General features: G+C 39.1%; 1 protein-coding gene across 2 annotated transcripts in view; it reads left to right on the forward strand.

Moving 5' to 3' along the window:
• LRRC7 (leucine rich repeat containing 7) overlaps positions 1-19,651 on the forward strand; it is a 162,208-nt gene that overhangs the window by 107,909 nt on the left and 34,648 nt on the right. For both annotated transcript variants that reach the window (XM_068406147.1, XM_068406148.1), the window contains 6 exons: positions 351-425; positions 3,175-3,319; positions 5,034-5,106; positions 10,004-10,133; positions 10,535-10,650; positions 19,345-19,414. In XM_068406147.1, coding sequence (XP_068262248.1) covers positions 351-425; positions 3,175-3,319; positions 5,034-5,106; positions 10,004-10,133; positions 10,535-10,650; positions 19,345-19,414 — 609 coding nt within the window. The remainder of the gene's footprint in view (positions 1-350; positions 426-3,174; positions 3,320-5,033; positions 5,107-10,003; positions 10,134-10,534; positions 10,651-19,344; positions 19,415-19,651) is intronic.

Here is a 19,651-nt window from a genome sequence, read left to right on the forward strand (position 1 = left end):
CATTGTTTCTGCAGCTCCACAGTTCTGACTTCTCTTATTGCCATGTTCATAAATTGCATCCTGCCAGGAGACTGTCTAGAACAAGAACTTCTCAATTCTTCTTCTTTGTTTTCCTTTCATTTCCAAAGGGTTCTTAAATTTTACAAGTTTTGAAAAAGAGCAGCAGGGGTTAAATTAAATGAAATGAGCATACTGTTCATGCCATTAGCATCTGAAAGTCTGATGTGGGTGATAAAAAAAATGAAGGTGAAGAGGGAATCTTTTTTTTTAAGAAAATATTGATTTATATTTAACTAAAAAAAATATGCTGATTGATTTAACTGTCCATAATACTATATTCTTTTCCTTAGCCTGAGGTTCTCGAACAAATACAAAATCTAAAGGAATTGTGGATGGACAATAATTCTTTGCAAATACTACCTGGGGTATGAGCATTTATTTTATGTAATCAAATTGTTGCGTGATATAGTGAACTATTTACCTTGCAGTAAATAAATGCATGTGCATTTTCTTGAATGGGTACCTATTCCTAGCTCATATAATCGTTAATTATTATCAAGAAATAAAAGTCTCAGCATAACCATTCATACAAAAACCTTTTAAATGTTGTGTTATTACATGATGGTGTCTAAATGGGGATGTGCCTGTTTTATTTAGGCATCGTGTAGTTTCCATTGTGAGGGGAAATTATTTCCTATCGTCTTCTCAGTCAGCATGCATTAACTAGCAGTTTTATAAAAACCCACGTGAGTTTTAAAAAGGAAGAGGAAATATTAAGTAATCTAAATAAACTTAAAAATAACAGGTGGTGTGTACAGGTTCAACAACACTGAAAGCAATTTTGAGGCAGTGGAATGAAGGTGTGTTCCCTGGAAAGCACTCTGTTTGGAAATGGAACAAAAAATATTCTAAAATCTGAACATTAGGGTCGTGGTTATATAGTAGTGCTGTTTCTGAGTTGTTGCTACCCCACAGTAAAGCTTCGATTTTCAATTTTTGTTGCCATAAATTATTTGAGATTATCACTCTCAAATACCTGCACTGATTATGACTGGAGAAAGGGATCCCCGTCATTAGCATCTTATCACACAGGTGACAGATCATCTGTTTCACACAATAATGCTCTTCAGTGCTGCAGGGAAAATTTAGAACTAGGTCTAGCACAAACACATCTAGGTGTTGGAAGAAGAAGAAGTATTTCCTCTTTCAGCTTTGAACCTTTGTTAATCAACATTCAATTTTTTGCACTGAACAATGACTGGTTTTGTCTTAAATAGATTACATTCATCTTTTATTTTGTGTTAAGCAGGATGTTTGGACAGAAAATGATCATTTTCAGTCACTGTCCAAATATCCACTTTTTGAGTGCTTTGTTAGTGAAAAGAAAAGCTGATGTTGAAACCACTTCTTGATCCTGAAACCAGCTGGAGATCAAGAACAGAAATATTGCAGAATTGTTGCTGCTGTCTGACTGAGTGGAAGAAATATCCCATATACCAGAGAGTGTGGGCACAAACATTTTAACCATTATTCTGTTTCTTTTCTGTTCAAAATGAAATTGGTTAACACATCTGGTGCTGAAATGTGTGCCAAGCACAGCCCTGCTCGTAATCCCTGGAGAGGGTGTTTAGAGTTGAAGACGTTCTGTAGATCGTGGAACTGAATCCCAAGGAGAGTAATTATTTTCAGTGAATAATTCATGTTTCCTGAATCTGATTCTAGCAGACCCTAGGTGATACTTTATGAAAGCCTTCTCCAAAACAAGAGGTTTAAACCAGTTAATATTAGCTTTAAATTTTGGCTTTTAAAAATAGAAAGGAAATACCAACGGGTGACTGATTTTAAGATTTAGAGATTTGCCAGGTTTCCAGTGTTGTTAATTCAGGTTTTTAAAAGGTGGTCTGTGCTAGGAGCAAAGATTGTATTCAACTGTTAATATGGGGCAAAGGTTGGGGTGAAAGGGAGATTTTCCCTTTATACAACAACTCAGATATGATTAAAGATAACATGAAACTGCCTCCGTAGCAGCAGAGAGCAGATCTCAGCAAGAGATGAAAAGCAAGCTGTAATCATTTTGTTTGGAAAGTACCTGTAGATGAAGCTGTCTAAAACTATTTTCCTTTTTATGTGTACAGTAAATAACCACTAAAAGTACATGTAGATAGCTAAAAAACCCACTCCCATGAACTTTTACAGAGTCCAACACTTCACGAGCTATTCCCATGGCTTTCCCAAAATCCATAAAGGAAGTTCCCTCATAGGCTGTGGATATTTATTCGTTTGGTTTGAAACAGTATTTCTGTGGATGCACAGTGTTGCAACCACACGGTAGCTCTCAGTGCCTTGCCTCACTCCTCCCGTGTAGTCCTCCAGTCTGTCCTAGCTCTGCCACTGGGTCATAGATCCAGCTCGTTGACCCTAGACCCAGCGGTGATGCCTCTTTGCTGTTCCACTTGTAGGTTTTAGTTTAAGGAAAATAACAGCATGGTTTTTGTTGATTTTCTTGGTGAAATTTCTCATCTAGAATGACGTGACCTTCTTGTGATAATGGATCGAGAAGCAGGTTGCTTCTGCAGGCTTTACACTCTTACACGCTACAGAGATTTTCCAGTAAATTAGGGAAGAATTCCTGTCATGCTGCTCATTAATGTTATAGCTGCAGTTAAACACTGTATTCACAACAGTGTACTGTTGGGATTAACCGCTCATAACTGAACTATGAATATCTAAAGTCTAATTTTAGATTTTATAACATTCAGAGAATCAGTTTGACACAGCAAAACTTCACCTGCACGTCTAGCCTCAGTGGCCTTACGCACTGCCGTTAGGAGTAGATGTGAGTTGTGAGTGAATGTCCCTTGGATCTGTGTCCAGCTGGAGAAATAATACAGCTGTGTGACTGAGAACTCAAACTTTCAGCAGATGTAGTGGATCTGGAGCACGTTAATTAGTTTGATATGTGTTGTTTAGTTTGGTACAGTTCCTTCTGCAGTTACCTGAACAGGAAGGCTACTAGGCCACCACCAGTACTGCTTCAGTGAAATAATTCTTGTGAAAAGGATGCTGAGATAACTGAATATAAGCCTGTATTACTATTGTTTGTCGTTAATTAAACTTACAACCTGGCATGCAGTGTGTATCTGTTCAAGTAACCCTTTGTAACATGCTATTAAGTCTATAGGGAAGTTAAAACAGCTCGTGTACCTGGATGTGTCAAAGAACAGGATAGAAACCGTTGATTTGGACATATCAGGATGTGAAGGACTTGAAGATCTCCTCTTGTCATCCAATATGTTGCAGCAACTGCCAGACTCCATAGGTGAGAAAAGCTCAGGATTTCTTGTAATCTTTTACAGTTGAGGATTTCAATTATATTTTTTTTTGGTAATTATGAGACTTATGGTAGCTGGAAAAAGAACTGCCATGAAATTCCAAAGGAGTCTGAAACATCTGTGTCTGGGCAGTCCATGAAGACCATTTTGTAAAGTCAGGGAAAAAATCCATGGTTAGAAGGTATTGATTACTCTGATTTGTTATTTTAAAGAAAATAAGCAAAGAAAGATGTAATTTATCTGATCTAAATTTGAAAGTAAGTATAATAGTGGTAATATTAAGACTGTGAAACTCTTGAAGGAAATTGCTACTCTAGTTACAGTGGTACAATTCCATATGAGAGCATTAAACAAGGAAGTAGTTCAAACTATTAATTTTCTTTTCTGAATATATTGCGTGCATAGGATTTCTGAATTATTTAGAATATATAGAAATTCTGGAAGGTGAGTGGTTGTAGGTATATCACTCTACACATCTGGATATTTCATTTCACTCTTGGTCCCTTGTATTTTCTTTGGAAACACTTGAGGTCTTTCCTCTCTCCTATTGCTTCCAGCCAATGAGCCCACCATATCATCATCAGCCTTTTCACTTACCTAAGTGTGTCCCTTTGAACGTGGAACTGTTAAATTCCCCAGTTTTAAATCAACTTAGTCAGGATTCCAAAATGTATTGGTAATTAATAATACGTGAACATTACTAGATGTTTTTTACAGCTCTTTTCCATTTTGGTCTTCTACACCTCTCCATAAATTCTAGAATTTTTGCTTCAGCTTTCCTATTATGGCACATTCAGTTTAACATTTTTCTCTATATTAGTGGTTAATTTGTATTATTTCCAGCATTAATTACAAGTAATCATTTAAAAAATGCTATTTCAGTATATCCAGAATTCTTTCAGGGAAGAAACAGATTTTGAAACGTTAATAACTTCCAGGAGGTGGAAATGTGTTTCAAGCTCTGTTTCTAGCACTGTAAGGCAATATTTGTCCCATTTTTTTCTGTCTTTTTTATTGTCTTCTGCTATTTTGCACTGGTAAAGAAGAAGTTTCATTTGCTTCCTGGTAAATGTTACCCAGTTATGCATCTGCTTACACTTAGATATAAATAATTCTTTTAATGAGAAGAATTAACTGCATGCACGAATGCATTCAGGATTGATTCTGGTTTTCTGTCTGTACTCACATATTGTGTAATATAAATTATTAAATTTATAATAAAAATATAAATTATTAAAAACCATATAAATCTTATTGTATAAGATTTATAAATGTAGCATTTACTTTAGGTAATTCACCTAATGTCCTGTTATGACCTGAGCACCTTTTAATCAAGGTAACAGGACTTGAATTTGATTGAAACAGTAACAGATAAGTAGAAATACTACTCTTCCTACACAGATAGGATACTATTCTTTTTTTTTTTACAGTTTTTTTCAAGACTCCAGAAATACACTTAATATTTCACTTGCAGTTCAGCTTAACATTTAATCAGTGCTTCATTTTGATGAAACATATTTTCAGTGGGACAAGAATATGTCTGTGTACTGTCCTATATACAGATGTTTTCTAAAATCTAGATCAAAGTTATTCAGTGTTAGAAATCCTTGTTTGTTTAAGGATATGAGCGATTACAGAAGGTAAAAAAGATTAATGATGTGAAGTATTTTTTCTCTTACTTCTTCCTGACCTGTTTTGCAGGACTGTTGAAGAGGCTCACAACTTTAAAAGTAGATGACAATCAGCTTACCATTCTGCCAAATGCAATTGGAAAGTGAGTACAAGTCTCATGGTTTTCAACATCAAGTAAAATGTGTTTTCCCTTCTGCTTGCGGAACGTGGGGGTTTTAGAATCAAAAATAAGACAAAGATGTACTGAATTAGAAAATAATTTCCAAATGTGTGCCTAACAGCCAGCTTATAACATTTACCTTTGGAGCACCGCTATTACTTCTGTGGACTTACACTGGCGTGAGTGATAAGAAGATGAAATGTATCACATTTTCCAAGAAAAAGAACAAAGATCTTTTTCTGTATGAATCACTTGCAATTTAGATGATTAGAGCAGCAAAAGTAGAAGACATAGAAGTATTTGGGGGAATATGTCTGTTTCCATAGCAACAGCCAGTACTTGATGCTGAAAAGCAAATGGCTGTAAACCTCATGTGTGTGAAGATTTCTTAAAATATGAAGTAGCATAAATGCAAAAGTCGTGACAATTTCATTGGTGTATACATTGAAAGGGGGAAGTATCGTCTAAGGAATCTAATTATGCAAAGCACTAATGATGCCCTTTAGCTATCATTGTGTCAGATATTACATGAGCACTGGTGCAAAATTCTGTCTTGTACTGTTGTGTGGCTTGAGTTTATTGCTGAATGAAATCTGCAATTTGCTGTAAAATTCCAGGCGGATGCAAGCCTGTCTCTGAGTATGGAAATAAGTGAGTCTTTGTATTGTTTCACACAATTGTTGCACTCGGACTCTGTGCCTTTGCTCTCAGTGCAAAAACCATTCTCTCCTCAGCAGGTTGTAGCTCAACGAGCTATTTCATTAGAAGTCGTCGTCTTAAGGCAGAGCTGTTCAGAGGCGTCCAAAATTAAAGCCTAGCAGGCTTTGTTTAGACTTGGCCAGAAACATTTACATTCTCTAACCTGCACAGCCAGTGCTTTACTACTCCTGCACTACTCCTGCACCCATTTTATAGTAATAATTTCAATAATAACTTGGTAGTTGGTATGCCAGTCAGGAAAAAAAATGCAAATTTGTGAACTATTATAACTGTAGCAACTGAAAGCTCGAGTTTGGCTTACCATGCTGTGCTTCTTGCAGTGTCTTTAGATTTATGTGATATTCATGGATAGTGTTAAAAGTCAGTTACATGAATCACAAAAGGGGAAATCTTATAAACATTGTGTAGCAATAAATTCTAATAGGCAGTGAAGGCTCATAAGGCTCAAAGCTGTACTGGACACCACAAAATGGTTGATATAATGTCCAACATTAACAATTTTGGGGATCAATTTTTAAAACCTGTCATGAAGGTGCTTTCTCATTTATTGAATTGTTCAAATTGAAGGGGAACCCCTCCTTTTGTTTTGACCTAATATCTGTTCAGTAGTGTTTGTCATGGAGTCTTAATTACATTTTTCAAGGTGCATACTGCTGCTCTAAATGATGTATATGCAGAGCAGTAGGCTAATCACCTAGCATTAACACATTATTTTTGAGTGATTGGTTGTGCTTTTTAAATGAAGTACTTTCATTTAACGAGGACCCTGTCTCCCACATCAAAATGAACTTCCTTTCTCTGACTCATCCATTTGGATAGTTTCCTACTGGGTCTCTTTCTCCTGAATGATAGTCACAGTACCCACTGCAGAGTATATTATTGCCACACAAAGATTAGCAATGTGGAGGAGGGAACTCTCCCTCCAGGGACCAATTTCATGACGAGACACAGAGCACTTCAACGCTGGCTGAGTCGATGTTGCTAACAGTGAACCGCCACCCTCATTTTTGGCACTCTTGTTCCAAGGGCAAGCCTGTAAAGTGGCATTTAGCGTTTCACCCTGCAAGATACCATGCACAGTTGACCCAGCTTAATAAAACATTCCTCATGAAATCAGTGGATTCGCATTGATTAAGTTCTTTACCAAACTGGACCCAAAGATTGGAGATTGCACCTGTAGGATCTGAGGGAATGCCCATGCTCCCACTTTGTGGGTAGGAAGGTGTCACGAGGGAAGTCGTGACCCATGTGTAGGTGATGGGGCAGTGGCTGAAGAGCCAGTGTGTTGTGTTAGGTGAGTGTTTTGTGCATGTGTCTAGTCTATACCACCTGTGACAGAACCAGATGCCACAAAGGAAAGTGTAAACTTCTGTTTCTGAGTTTGCAAAATTCCTTTTGCCTGATGTTGGACAAAGAGTGGGTATAGCCAACTCTTAGGCTGCTTTGGGGGTTATCTGGGTGCTGTGGCTGTTGGGAGAGAAGGGCTGTGACTGTATGAAATGGGGCTGAGGTGGGTTGGAACTACTCTTCTATTCATGGCAGTCATCATTCTCCATGAAAATCTCTCTCCTAATTTGTCTAAAAATATTCCTCATCTACCTTAGGACACGTACTGTGAGCTGCCTCATTTCAATGGGTGCCAAACTGAACAGCGGGTGCATATCTGATTCTTGTCTTCCTTTCTTTAAACCTATCAAGAATGATCTGAATGTAGCCCAAGAAGACAGTAAGGTTAATGATATTTTAGCTAATTTAGCATTGTTGGAATTAGAGCTGTTATTGTCAACTTACTTTCATGCACAAACCGTGATGAATGAAACATCACTTACTGAAGCCGTGGTAGTTATAGAGATAAAATATAGTTTCACACTGACTTTGTTGTTTTTATTGTAGCCATCTTCATTTGTCTGCTACTGATGTCATCAGGAAGGAAAGAAGCTGAGAATATCTGTGCTAGACAATACCTTTCAAATAAAATTCCGTGGTCTGATAAAGTCATTCTTCACTATCAGGGACACTTCCACAGTTACAGTTCAGAGTACCAGATTTTCTGATTGCCATTGGAAACATGGTAGCTCTCAGTTAGCTTATCTGTTTTCAAGCTTTTCTGATTGTGGTGTCATCAGTCAGAGGAAGAATGTGTGCATCTTGTGATTTAACAAGCATTCCAGTTGGGCTTTGCTCTGCCAAGCACACATTCTGTATGAAGTAGGTAAATACGACTGAATTTTGCCTTTACTGAAATTTCTTTGTATCTAGTTCGCAATAAATTGTGGTGGATACAGAGCTTGTGTTAAAGAAAAGCTATAACCAAACCTGGCAAAGCTTTTGGATATATTCCATGCATCTCTCACTAATCACTGTGTGACTCACTTTGACTTTTCGCTCTACTGAAATGCTGCAATTAGAGGAACGTTCTGAGAATTCCATGTTAGGAATAGCTATTTCTGGTTTCATGTTTCATAAAATTTGAAGGTTGAAAGACCTTTTTTCAGTTAGAAACTGGAATAAAGGGAAGTTAGACATACAGTGAAGGTCCAGTCCTGCAGCTGTGACTCATATAAATGAGAAGGAGCAAGGTTTGTAGCAGAGGTAAACTTTTCATCAGGTCTACCAAAACATTTGGAAAAAAACCAGACAAGCTTCTGGGCACTTAGTCTCTTCATCAGGGGACAGGGACATGACAAACGCTGAGGAAGAAAGAATTGTTTGTCATTTAACCTTCCTATTAATGAAAGCACTTGGAAAAAGGTAGTACGTGTGGATCAAAAACGGGGCAGCAGAAGCAGGGAACACTGGCACTGGTAATGGGTCACAAAACTTGTATTCCACAAGCAGAATCACAGAATCAATCAGGTTGGAAGAGCCCTCTGGGCTCATCGAGTCCAACCATTGCCCTGACACCACCATGGCAACTAGACCAGGGCACTAAGTGCCATGTCCAGGCTTTTCTTAAACCCCTCCAGAGATGGGGACTCCACCACCTCCCTGGGCAGCCCCTTCCAATGGCTAATGACCCTTGCTGAGAAGAAATGCTTCCTAATGGCCAACCTGACCCTCCCCTGGCCAAGCTTGAGGCTGTGTCCTCTTGTCCTATCGCTAGTTGCCTGGGAGAAGAGGCCGACTCCCACTGAGCTACAACCTCCCTTCAGGTAGTTGTAGACTGCAATGAATGAGCAGTGCAGCACAGCGTTCCTTTCGAGAATTTGTACACCCAGCCTAATTTTTTAAGAGATTCAATAGATATTTCTTCAGAATATTTCTGTATATATGTGTGTGTGTGTGCATAATATATATGTAATATGTGTGTATTTTTATATATCTCTCTATAGAACATGCATTACATATATATTCCTGTTTGTAAGTGTTACTTGCATTAGCAAAGGTCAAATTGCTGATTCTTCATCACCAAAGTAAGATTGATGTTTAAGTGTTGCCTGATACCACCTGCTGTCTTCAGGGAAAAGCAAAGACTCAAGAGCGTCCTGAGGGTTGTGTGACTGGCTGGGACAGGGTCCTGAAGAGCAGAAAGATGCCTCTGAGGGACGTTTCATACCGGAGCAGCGGTGGGTGGGGAGACTCAAGTGCTGACTGCCAGCGCTCTGCGTTGGGTCGGCTCTTGTGGCGTTTCCTTGGCTTTCATTCTGCGTAGGTGCTGAGTTTGGATCCAAGTTCATCTTTTTCACTACTGATCTGTTAGAAATGATGTCAAGTGCATCAGTTAGAACGTACCCTGGAGGCAATTTCTGCTTCCCCTCCCTTTGCTCTCACCAGCAGTGTTTCTTTACCTGTTGTCTGTCTTTGTATATTAAGATTATAACCTTTTTGGTTTGATTCTTCAGCTTAGCATGAATTGCCCTGTTCACTGTTTGAAGTACTTGGAGTACTTCCTCACTGCAAAAAGTAAGAATGATAATGTGGGGAAACTAAGTGGTCTTTCTTAAACTGCCCTACTGGATAAGATTGATTAAGTGTCCCTAATAGTTCCTAAAATCATGTTATTATAGACTTCTCCTAGGGCAATCCGCAGTAAAGGTTGCCTCTTCAGGGCATGATGTCTGTAGTAGTGTGATGCTTTAGAACTTTCAAAGGTGTTAGATTGTTAATTTGTGTTATCTAGTCCTTGTATAGCATCTAACAAGTGTATCTGCAATTTCAGTTTATCTTTATTAGAAGAATTTGACTGCAGCTGTAATGAGTTGGAGTCCTTACCTTCTACCATCGGCTACCTTCATAACCTGAGGACGTTGGCTGTGGATGAGAATTTCCTTCCTGAACTGCCCAGAGAAGTGAGAAGCTGATTCTGTTTACACATTACAGATTGAAATGTTTTGTGGTAGGCCCAAGGTTTCATCCCTACTCAGCCAAAATATCTGTTAAAGCACTTGTTTCTGCGTGATGTGGAAGACCAAATCTTTCTTACATACTCAATAGTAAAACCAGTAAATTACTCAGTTCATGTAAAGGTGAGAGTGTCCCTCAGAAGAGTAGTGCAGGTAGCCCTGGGCATTGCCCTGGTGTCACTGACAAAGGGAGGGCGTTGTTTTCTGACTTTACATTCTGTATTTATTTTCTGCTTTTTGTCTCTGAAGTAAAAACACAATTTGGCCACCTCCTGACATAACAAGTTAGTGATGGTCAATTTTATCAAAGCAGGTATTCAACATCTTTCATTTTTTCATTCCTATAGATTGGAAGCTGTAAAAACGTCACCGTGATGTCTCTGCGCTCTAACAAGCTGGAATTCCTTCCTGATGAAATTGGTCAGATGCAGAAGCTGAGAGTGTTAAATCTGAGTGATAACAGGTACAGTTCACATAATTTTGCTAACTCATTATAAGAATTTATTTTCCTTAAATTTTAAACTATTCTTTTTAGGTATTTCTAAAAATACATTTTTATAAAATATATTTAAAATGCTAAAATTATATTTAGAATTACTTTATTTAAACTATTTAAGCTATAAAGAAAAAGTCTTGATTTTTTTTTTAATCTTTATGGTTTGGTCTTAGTTCCACTGGCATCCAGAGCAAAACTTGATTGGGGCCAAGATCTGTGTCTCAGTGTGTTTTCATAGATTAAAACCTGTTTACTTCTTTTATCTCCTGCTGTTTCCACATGAAACTGTGTTATGTGGCTTTAAAATTGTGTATAACTTTGTAATATTTAATGATTAAAAAATTGTGACAAGCTGATATATAGGAAATCATTAAATGCAAGCACACTAGCATGTTATCCTGACTCCACTGAAATCAAAAGAAAATTCTCTATTTCTTTCAGCAGAGCCATAGGTTTTGTCAAAAAAAGATTCTTCTGTTCTCACACACATGACTATGCCTCTGAGAAACAGAACGAGCCTTTCTTGATACCTGTCCTGTGCTCCCAAAGGCATCAGAAAAGACTGACTTTTCCTTGAAATTTATATATATGTGCCAAGAATATGTTAATTTTCGGTACAACCACAGAAATACAAGTTTGCTCAGTAGTGCAACAAAAGGTGTGTCAATACCATCTTGTTCCAGTAATTATCCTCCATACTCAGTAAAAATTAGGGGAAGGACTTTCCACATCTGGGTCTGATTTACAGCCAGCAGTTTCATTGGTGAAATTAAGGTTGGCCATAAAATATAAAATGAAGTAATGTAGAAATCCCTGTACTATATTTATCTAAAATTATTTGCTTAATTCTGCTAGGTGATTTTCCACACTGCAGTTGTGTATCATAAAATACATTATGCATGGACCAGAATGTAAAGTTAAACTTAACTCCAGTTAAACCCACCTGAGCTGGATCACTCTGCCCCCTTTTCAAACCTCGAATTTTGCCATGAGTTTGTGTTCAGGAAGCACAAAACCAGCCTTTTTTTATTTTTCCTTTTATTTTTTTTTGCCAAGTTACTTTTCAGCCACGTCAGCTGCTGGTTTCAGGCACGTGACGTGATGTGTAATTACTGATTATGATTGCTGTTGCTGGGGTGAGATAGGGAGGAGGTGGGTCACTGCTGGGAGGAGGCAGTGGAGGTGCCAAGAGCAGGCAAGGTTTCCCAGCCAAGCTGACCTGGCAGCTGGGTGCCACCAAAACAGCAGTCCTGTTCCTCCTTCGTTTTTCCCCAGCTGCCCAGGTCTAAGAGAGGATTGGGATTTCCATTGTGGAGGAAGGTAATTACGGGACCAGCATCCCAATGATCTGGTGTTCCTTGGGGTGGGAGGTGTCAGTTGCTGTCCTTCCCACTCCCCGTTCAGTGCTGGCTGGTAGCACTGGACAAGTGACTGAGCTATTTGTCTCACTGAAAATGGAAGAAGCAATCGTTCTTCTTACAGTGTTCATTTTATGACACTCCTCACAGCCCATTTGCTCACCGTGGACTCTGGCAAACACCAAAGCCAGCTAAAGGAAAGCAGTGGCTGTGCAGGTGGTGGAGGTGTGAGGAGGGCAGGAGAACGGGACCTTTGCCTGTTGGGGTGGGAAGCTCTTCTCTCAGGTCAACCTGAAAAACTGTAGAGTGAGTTGTAAGCAATGTAGGACTAGCGGGAGAGCACAGTCTAGACTAGGAGAGAGAGGAACTGACTCAGACCATAGACCTCCAACCTTTAAACCTGGTTGAATTGTCTCATATACTTTTCTTGAGGGGTTTGGGGAATAAATTTTTCCTCCTTTGTTGATATCAATTCCGTCTGAGGTTAAATGTTGCCCTGCTGAGACATTGTGATAGTGCTTTTGTTATGGAACTTCCCACCTTAATGAAACTAAAAAGTTTCAACGTTTTGGCACCAAAGAGTTTGGACAAAGTTCAGGTACCACGTTAATATTGAATTTATTATTTTTTTTTACTTTTCTGTTTTCCCATTTTCGCGTTCATATTAACATTAAGGCACTATCCATTCTTTCTTTGAATGAGTCCACATGTACATGTTAATGAGGAGTGTACCTGGGCTCTGCTTGTTGCCATGAACCTTTCCATGTCACCACAACAGTTTTGCCCCTCTGCTCTTCCTGCTGCAGATGACAGAGGATGTAGAGCATACCAGCTCTTTTCCTCAATACCCGTTTGAACCATTGGAAGAAGAGACACAGACATCCAAGCAGAGCAGAAAGGCAGTTCTAGAGCCAAGGGGTCAGTGCATGTGCTTCACCCTATGGTGATGGGCTCCTGGGTCCTGGCATGTGGGTCAGCCTTTTCCCTGTCAGCCTGTTATGAGACCTGCTGAGCCCTGGTCTCTGTGGGCTCTGCTGCTAAGGCAGACCCATTCACACATGGGCAGACCCATGCAGCCTTTTTGGCGTGAAAGCTCCAACCTTTTCACAAGTCTTCTGAAGAGCAGCTGTTACTCCCTGTACTGTATAACAAATGGGGATGGACTGTGCATATGATCGCATGTTCTTTCAGAATTTATCTGGTCAGTGCTTTATGACTTTCTTCTCCTGACACCAGAGAGGACTCCATGATCATTCTGGCAGGTGTCCAGTTCCTTGTGCATCTTTGCATGTTATTTTCCTTGCAGAGGGAACAGACACCATCACCGTGACTGTCAATCCATGATGATCATCATGGATGTGTAGTTCTACAAAGGGAACACGGTCTCCCATTGGGGATCTGTCCACTGCAGGTTCATCCTGGTGAATGATACCTCAGAGTCATCTCCTTCTACTTTGTCGCATGCCATATTTCACCTCTGGTGTCTACAACTGTAAATGGTGCACTTGTGTCATTGCCTTTATCCCAGTGACTTTCTCTGCTAATAGCTGGGCTACTCAAGTGTTTATTGAGAGATGCCCTTTTGCCACCAAAAATGTTCAGTTTTGGACATGTTCCTCACGACATGGGGAGTTCACTCTGGATCAAGGCATGTAGAGTACAGGGGTACTGGTGGCTTTGAACTTGCCTTGCCAGAGCGCATGGAAAATGTGCAGGCTGCTCTCTGAATGGTCATGCACACATGGAGTGGTGGACAACTGTGATGTAGCATGTAAAGAGGAAAAGAGGAGCTCTCCCTCTTTGCATTATCTGGAGCTTGTCTGGGTATGAAAGTCAGAAACATTTTGGGAGATTGGTCTAAAATCCTGACTGGATGTCTTCCAGGAGGGAGGCAAACCTGACACAGACCTCTTTGCCACTCAGGCTAACGGGAATCTCAAATTTTTGTGAGTTGACACGTATTGCCCAAAGGTGGGTCAGTGTTTGGAGTCCCTCTCTAGTACATTTTTAATGCCAGGGTTTCAGCTACTACAGACTTTTGCTCTTGTTTCATGTCTTCTGAAGGCCCTCATCACTGTAAGATGGACCTTGCTGATCTTAATTGACCAGAAGCTGGTTTAGTTCCAGGACTTCCTTCAAATATTCATGTTAGAATTCCTTTTTAACCAGGGAATTACACTCCAGCTTTTCTTTCCCATGCCATACACTCTAAGACTATATACTTCTCATCTCCATAGTTGGGAGCCCTCTCTCCTTTTATCTTTACAGGTCCAAACCTTTTCAGCTCTGTTACAGGCTCTTCATCCCTGGGAAATACAGTGTTCAGTTGTCTCTACACAATAAAAGGCGATGATGGGTTGAATCCTGACTTGCAACAGATTGCAAAGGTGGAGTCTAGTGAGGGCTAGTGTGCATCTGACCAGAGCTTAGGTGGCTTCACCCTCTGCAGTCAGGAAAGTTTTGATTCCAGATACTTGCCATGCAGCTACCTGGAGATTCATCCTTGCCTTTGCCAGGCATAACACTGTCTCCAGTGCTTCAAGAGCCAATGCAGCTTTTGATAAAGTAGTTGTGCAGTTACGACTTGCATGAAAGATATAGAGACTTCCACCACGTAATGAGTCACTGGGGGTAGCTGCTTGGATTCAGTCACTGTTGAGAGTGCACATGGGATTCATTCAAAGAAAAAAAGATGTCTTACCAGTAACCGGTGTTCTTCACAATGTGTAGTCCACATATACATTTGTCTTCCATCTGCTTCTCCTCTCTCCTCAGAGTCCTTCCAGGTATGAGTCCTGTGATTGAGAGGTAGAATTGTTAGAATGTACATTTGGGCTACACTTCTCAAAGAGCATCGGTTACTGGTAAGTAACCTTTCTTTTAGTTTTAGATTGTTCTTAAAGAAGAGCCGAAAGAATCATCACCTTTTTGTATTTGCGTTGTTCTGCTTCTGTCGTGGGGCCAGAACTCAATTACTGCTCTGAGTCTCACCCACAGAAGTTAGATTAAAAAAGCCCTAAGATTACATGATCCATTCAAAAAAAAAGGGTGTTCCCTGGTGTACCTTTCCTTTTTCCGTTTAGTTACTTAATTATACAGTATTCCTCATTGCCAAAGAGGTAATTACTTCTGGCCATGTGTATCCACAAGTGGTTTTGTGAACAGTATGTTGATGGGTTAATATGAATCATGTTCTTTTAAACTCTCACACTCTGAAAACCCTATTATTGTCAATTTGCTGAGAGTTCCCGTGGAGAGCTGTCGCAAATGGCAACTGTCTCTGGGCTTGACAACTGGTAATGCTGCTCGTTATGGTTAACTTTCAACATGTTTTGACATGGATTTTTCATGTTCGGGTTATTATTTAAAAATGATTTCTGAATGTCACCGAAGTATAATATATGCATCGATGAATCTAGAAAGTATTCCCCTGGGTGTTGGGGACGCTCCTCGTGCATTGTGTTTCTAAAACTAACAATCAGTGGAAGCTCTTCCCAGACTCTGAGCTTGCTTACTTAGGGCATAACAAAACCCAAATTTAATACCTGGTTCAAATATGTAGTGGGTTATTTTACAAAATTGTGAGAAAAACAATTATTATCAAGAAAGAAAAGTTAAAATTGTATCTCTCAGGCTTAGAATCAAAGCAAAGACTACCTTTGCCCCATAACACCCCTCAAATATTGACATTTAATATTTTTTATATTTAAACAGTATCAGTGACATTTTCTTTGCTTTTCTTGTGTTCCATGAATAATATTAATTAGCTTACTCTTATTTAGCCCTTAAGAACTTAACAAATTATGCGAAAGATGTAATCTAGGATTAATAATGGAAGGAATTATTCTAAGCTCCTCATTCCAGAATGGTGTAGCACACTGACAAGTAGCTGCTTTGATTTTATGGAGTACGACGGATTAATGTTTAGGGGTGTCATTTCCAGAAGGGTGCTGGTTCTGGTTTAGTTTGGTTTTATTCACCTGAGGAACTTCAGGGGAAATTTCTTCTCATTTTTTTCTCATAAGAAAACATTTTCTATGTGAAAATTAAACACTCTACAAAGAACATATGCATTTCCAAAGTATTACTGGGGATAGTTCTTTTACTGAAAGATCAGTTGGTGCTTCAGGATTTACCTTAAAAGTAAAATTTTTATTAATAACTTTTAAACTTTTACGTTTACCAATGGCATACATTATTTTACCTGTAATTTATCCTAATTAATATGAATACAGATAATCTCTATAGCACTAAGAGCTCTCTTTCATTTGGCTATGGCATTTTCAGCTGTTTTTACAAATCAGTGTAAGTTTCATCTGGTATTGTGAATATATTTTCCCTTAGATTTATAAAAACTATTACATATGTAATTTTCCAAACTGTTTAGTGAGAAGTTTCAGCATTTAAGCGTAAAAGCTCTCTGTTGAGTAGCACAGCCATAAACTTTACATTTCTTTGTGGTGCAGATTAACCCCTTTTTTCCATTACTGATGAGCAGTTTTCTCATCAGAGGAGGCCAGGCTTACTGGGGTTGATGTGAGTGAGTCCTTTGAAATCAGCAGGGTTATGCTGATTTATACCAAGTAGGATCTGACCTGTAGTATGTAGAAAGTAATCAACCTACATCCATACATAACTAATCTTTGAGATCCTTTGTAGCTGTAGTATAGCCTTATTTTGACTGATGAAGCTAGAAAAACATTTATGTATTTACCTTTCATGGTTAAATTAATATGGTGTAAGTGACAATTACCATGGGCTTGTTTTGGGAGTGGGTATAATGCGAAATCACTTGGTAATTCAGTCGTTCATGAAAGTCAGAGTGTTTGCATGTGCACTGCTAGTACAGATGGAGGAGAAATGTTCCTACAGTACAGCATTTTAAAAGCAGTTTTAAACTTGCAAATTGCAATTAGAAAAAGAGGCTGAGGCTTATCTTGGTTGAAAATTTTCAAAACACAGTAATGATTTTGGGTGCCTCCATGCTTTGATCTCTAATTTGAGATTTTTTTCGTATTAAAGACTCCTTAAAATCAGACTTTTTCAGATGTTTAAAAACCGGTATCCAGGCTTACTGGCAAGGAAGAATTAAAAATAAAGGATTCTGTGTTTTGTTTGAACATGAAAATGGAAAACCAGCTCGGAGATCCCCTCGCCACACACCATTTCTGAAGCATTTTTACCAATTTTGCTTCTCCCTTTGATAAACTTTCTCAGCTTGAGTGTGTTGGAAACATCCCCAGTAACCTCTGCAGGCGAAGGTTTCTGTGTAGTTTTGAAACTTACATTACAGGTACTGAATCCTAAAGTGTAAAGAAATAAAGGTGTCACTTGAAATGCAAAAGTTCTTCTCATTTCATACAGAAAGCAAGCTGTGAATAAAGCATCTGGATAAAGACTAGTTCAGAATCTTTATGTTAACTATTAAAGCTTAAACTCGTAACCTTAATTTATTAAAAATGTCACATACTGCCCTGTTCCAGACTGCAGTATTCATTTTATGATAAGACAGGAATGAAAACTAAATTTCAGGTAGTTTAGGCTTTCTTATGGCTTTAATTCTAGGTTTAAACATGCACACACATGCTCTAATCTATACAGGCATTTAATTGGAGATTGTGTCATAGCACACTGTGTCTGTGTGTACATTCACCTCAATTTATTTCACTGTTATAGGTAAGTCATTTTTAGTATAAGGCATTCTTATTAACATTGTAAAAATGTGTTACTTACAGTAAGTACATGCTGCTTTCTGAAATAAAATTTTTATTTAAGATTTTTAATGGTAGTGACTTTGTGGCAAAAACACATCTAAAGTGATCCCATAATGGATACACTGTCAAAGTCCTGCACAGAGGCAGCGGTACCAAAGCCTGTGAGGTGCTCATCTCCCAGAAATACAGCTGGATTTTTAACATGAAGAAGGCTGGAGGAGTGCTGGTGGTTATCACAGAATCCCAGAATCAGTCAGGTTGGAAGAGCCCTCTGGGATCATCGAGTCCAACCATTGCCCTGACACCACCATGGCAACTAGACCAGGGCACTAAGTCATGTCCAGGCTTTTCTTAAACCCCTCCAGAGATGGTGACTCCACCACCTCCCTGGGCAGCCCCTTCCAATGGCTAATGACCCTTGCTGAGAAGAAATGCTTCCTAATGTGCAACCTGAACCTCCCCTGGCCAAGCTTGAGGCTGTGTCCTCTTGTCCTATCGCTGGTTGCCTGGGAGAAGAGGCCGACTCCCACTGCGCTACAACCTCCCTTCAGGTAGTTGTAGACTGCACTAAGGTCACCTCTGAGCCTCCTCTTCTCCAGGCTAAACAACCCCAGCTCCAGTTATGTGCTGGTAGGGGGGGCAAAGGCTTGTCCTGATTCTCCATGCAGGTGTGGTACCTGCCAGCAGACTGCCTGTCTTCACCTGAGGTGTGATGAAGGTGTCTGTAAGAGCCCTTCTTTCCACAGCAGGGGATTGTCTGGCTCTCTCAGAAAAGGACTTTTCCTCTTTTATTTTCATTAAATCGCATTTAGCTTTTGTTTTGTAGACAGCCCTTTGGTCAGGCCATTTCTTGCTACACTCCTCCAGCTCCTTAACCTTCTGCAACACAAAGATGGGAGAACATCGGCGTGTGGTCAGGACAGCCCTCTCGTGTTGGTGTAGACTGAAAAGTAAAATAATGTTTTAAGAATTAGTGGGAAAACCAGGAATGACATTTGCACAAGTATCCAGTCATCGTTTCCCCATTCCCACATTCAGATCACTTTTAGGAAATGTGTTTATATGTATAATTAAAATGCTGATTTTTTTACTGTTCATTTAATGTTTTCATTTAGGTTCACTATGAATATTTATATTATTTTAATCTTTTTCCTAAAATTTCTGCAAAAAATGAACTTTCAATAATATTGGAGTATTTCTGTTCCAAAACTTATATGCCCAATAAAAGGGTTTCTGTTAGCTACACTGAAAACTGTTAGGTCTGTCCTATAAGTCTCCCTGGGACCAAGTTTATTTCTGCTTTCTGTGGTATAAGCTGTAACTTTGGTAACATTATAGCGAAGGCAAAGTATCGGTTATCTCCTTAGTGCCTTTAGGGTATGAAGTCAGTAGTTTTAGATTCCAAGTGTCACCCTGAATGTGGAATGCCCTTAATAAAATATTACATTTTAGTAAAAAGTGAGAGAAAATAAAGATATGAAATTACAGCAATTTCAGTATGAGCAAGATAAACATGCTGCATACAAATCTTTAGAAGCAACTACTGTGAAAATGAAGGATTCACGTTGTTCCAATGTTATCATTTACAGACTGAAGAACTTACCATTCACTTTTACTAAACTTAAAGAACTTGCAGCTTTGTGGCTTTCTGACAACCAGGTAATGACTTTCAATGTTCATATTTTCTTTAGTAACGAGGGGTCTTAGCAAGGGCAGTAAATGAAACCTATACATGATGGTAGTAGAATTTTAGAGGTGTTTGCTCCCAGTCCAGCTTTATACTTTCATATCAAGGTATAGATTCCTCTGGCTGTCGCTTATTAACTTGGAAAGATCACCTTTGCAGGATTTATTACTTGGATCTAGCTAAGCTTCTATATCCCTACAGAAGTAGTA

Source organism: Nyctibius grandis, chromosome 8 (genome assembly GCF_013368605.1).
Source record: "Nyctibius grandis isolate bNycGra1 chromosome 8, bNycGra1.pri, whole genome shotgun sequence".
In the NCBI taxonomy this organism is placed as follows: Eukaryota; Metazoa; Chordata; class Aves; order Nyctibiiformes; family Nyctibiidae; genus Nyctibius; species Nyctibius grandis.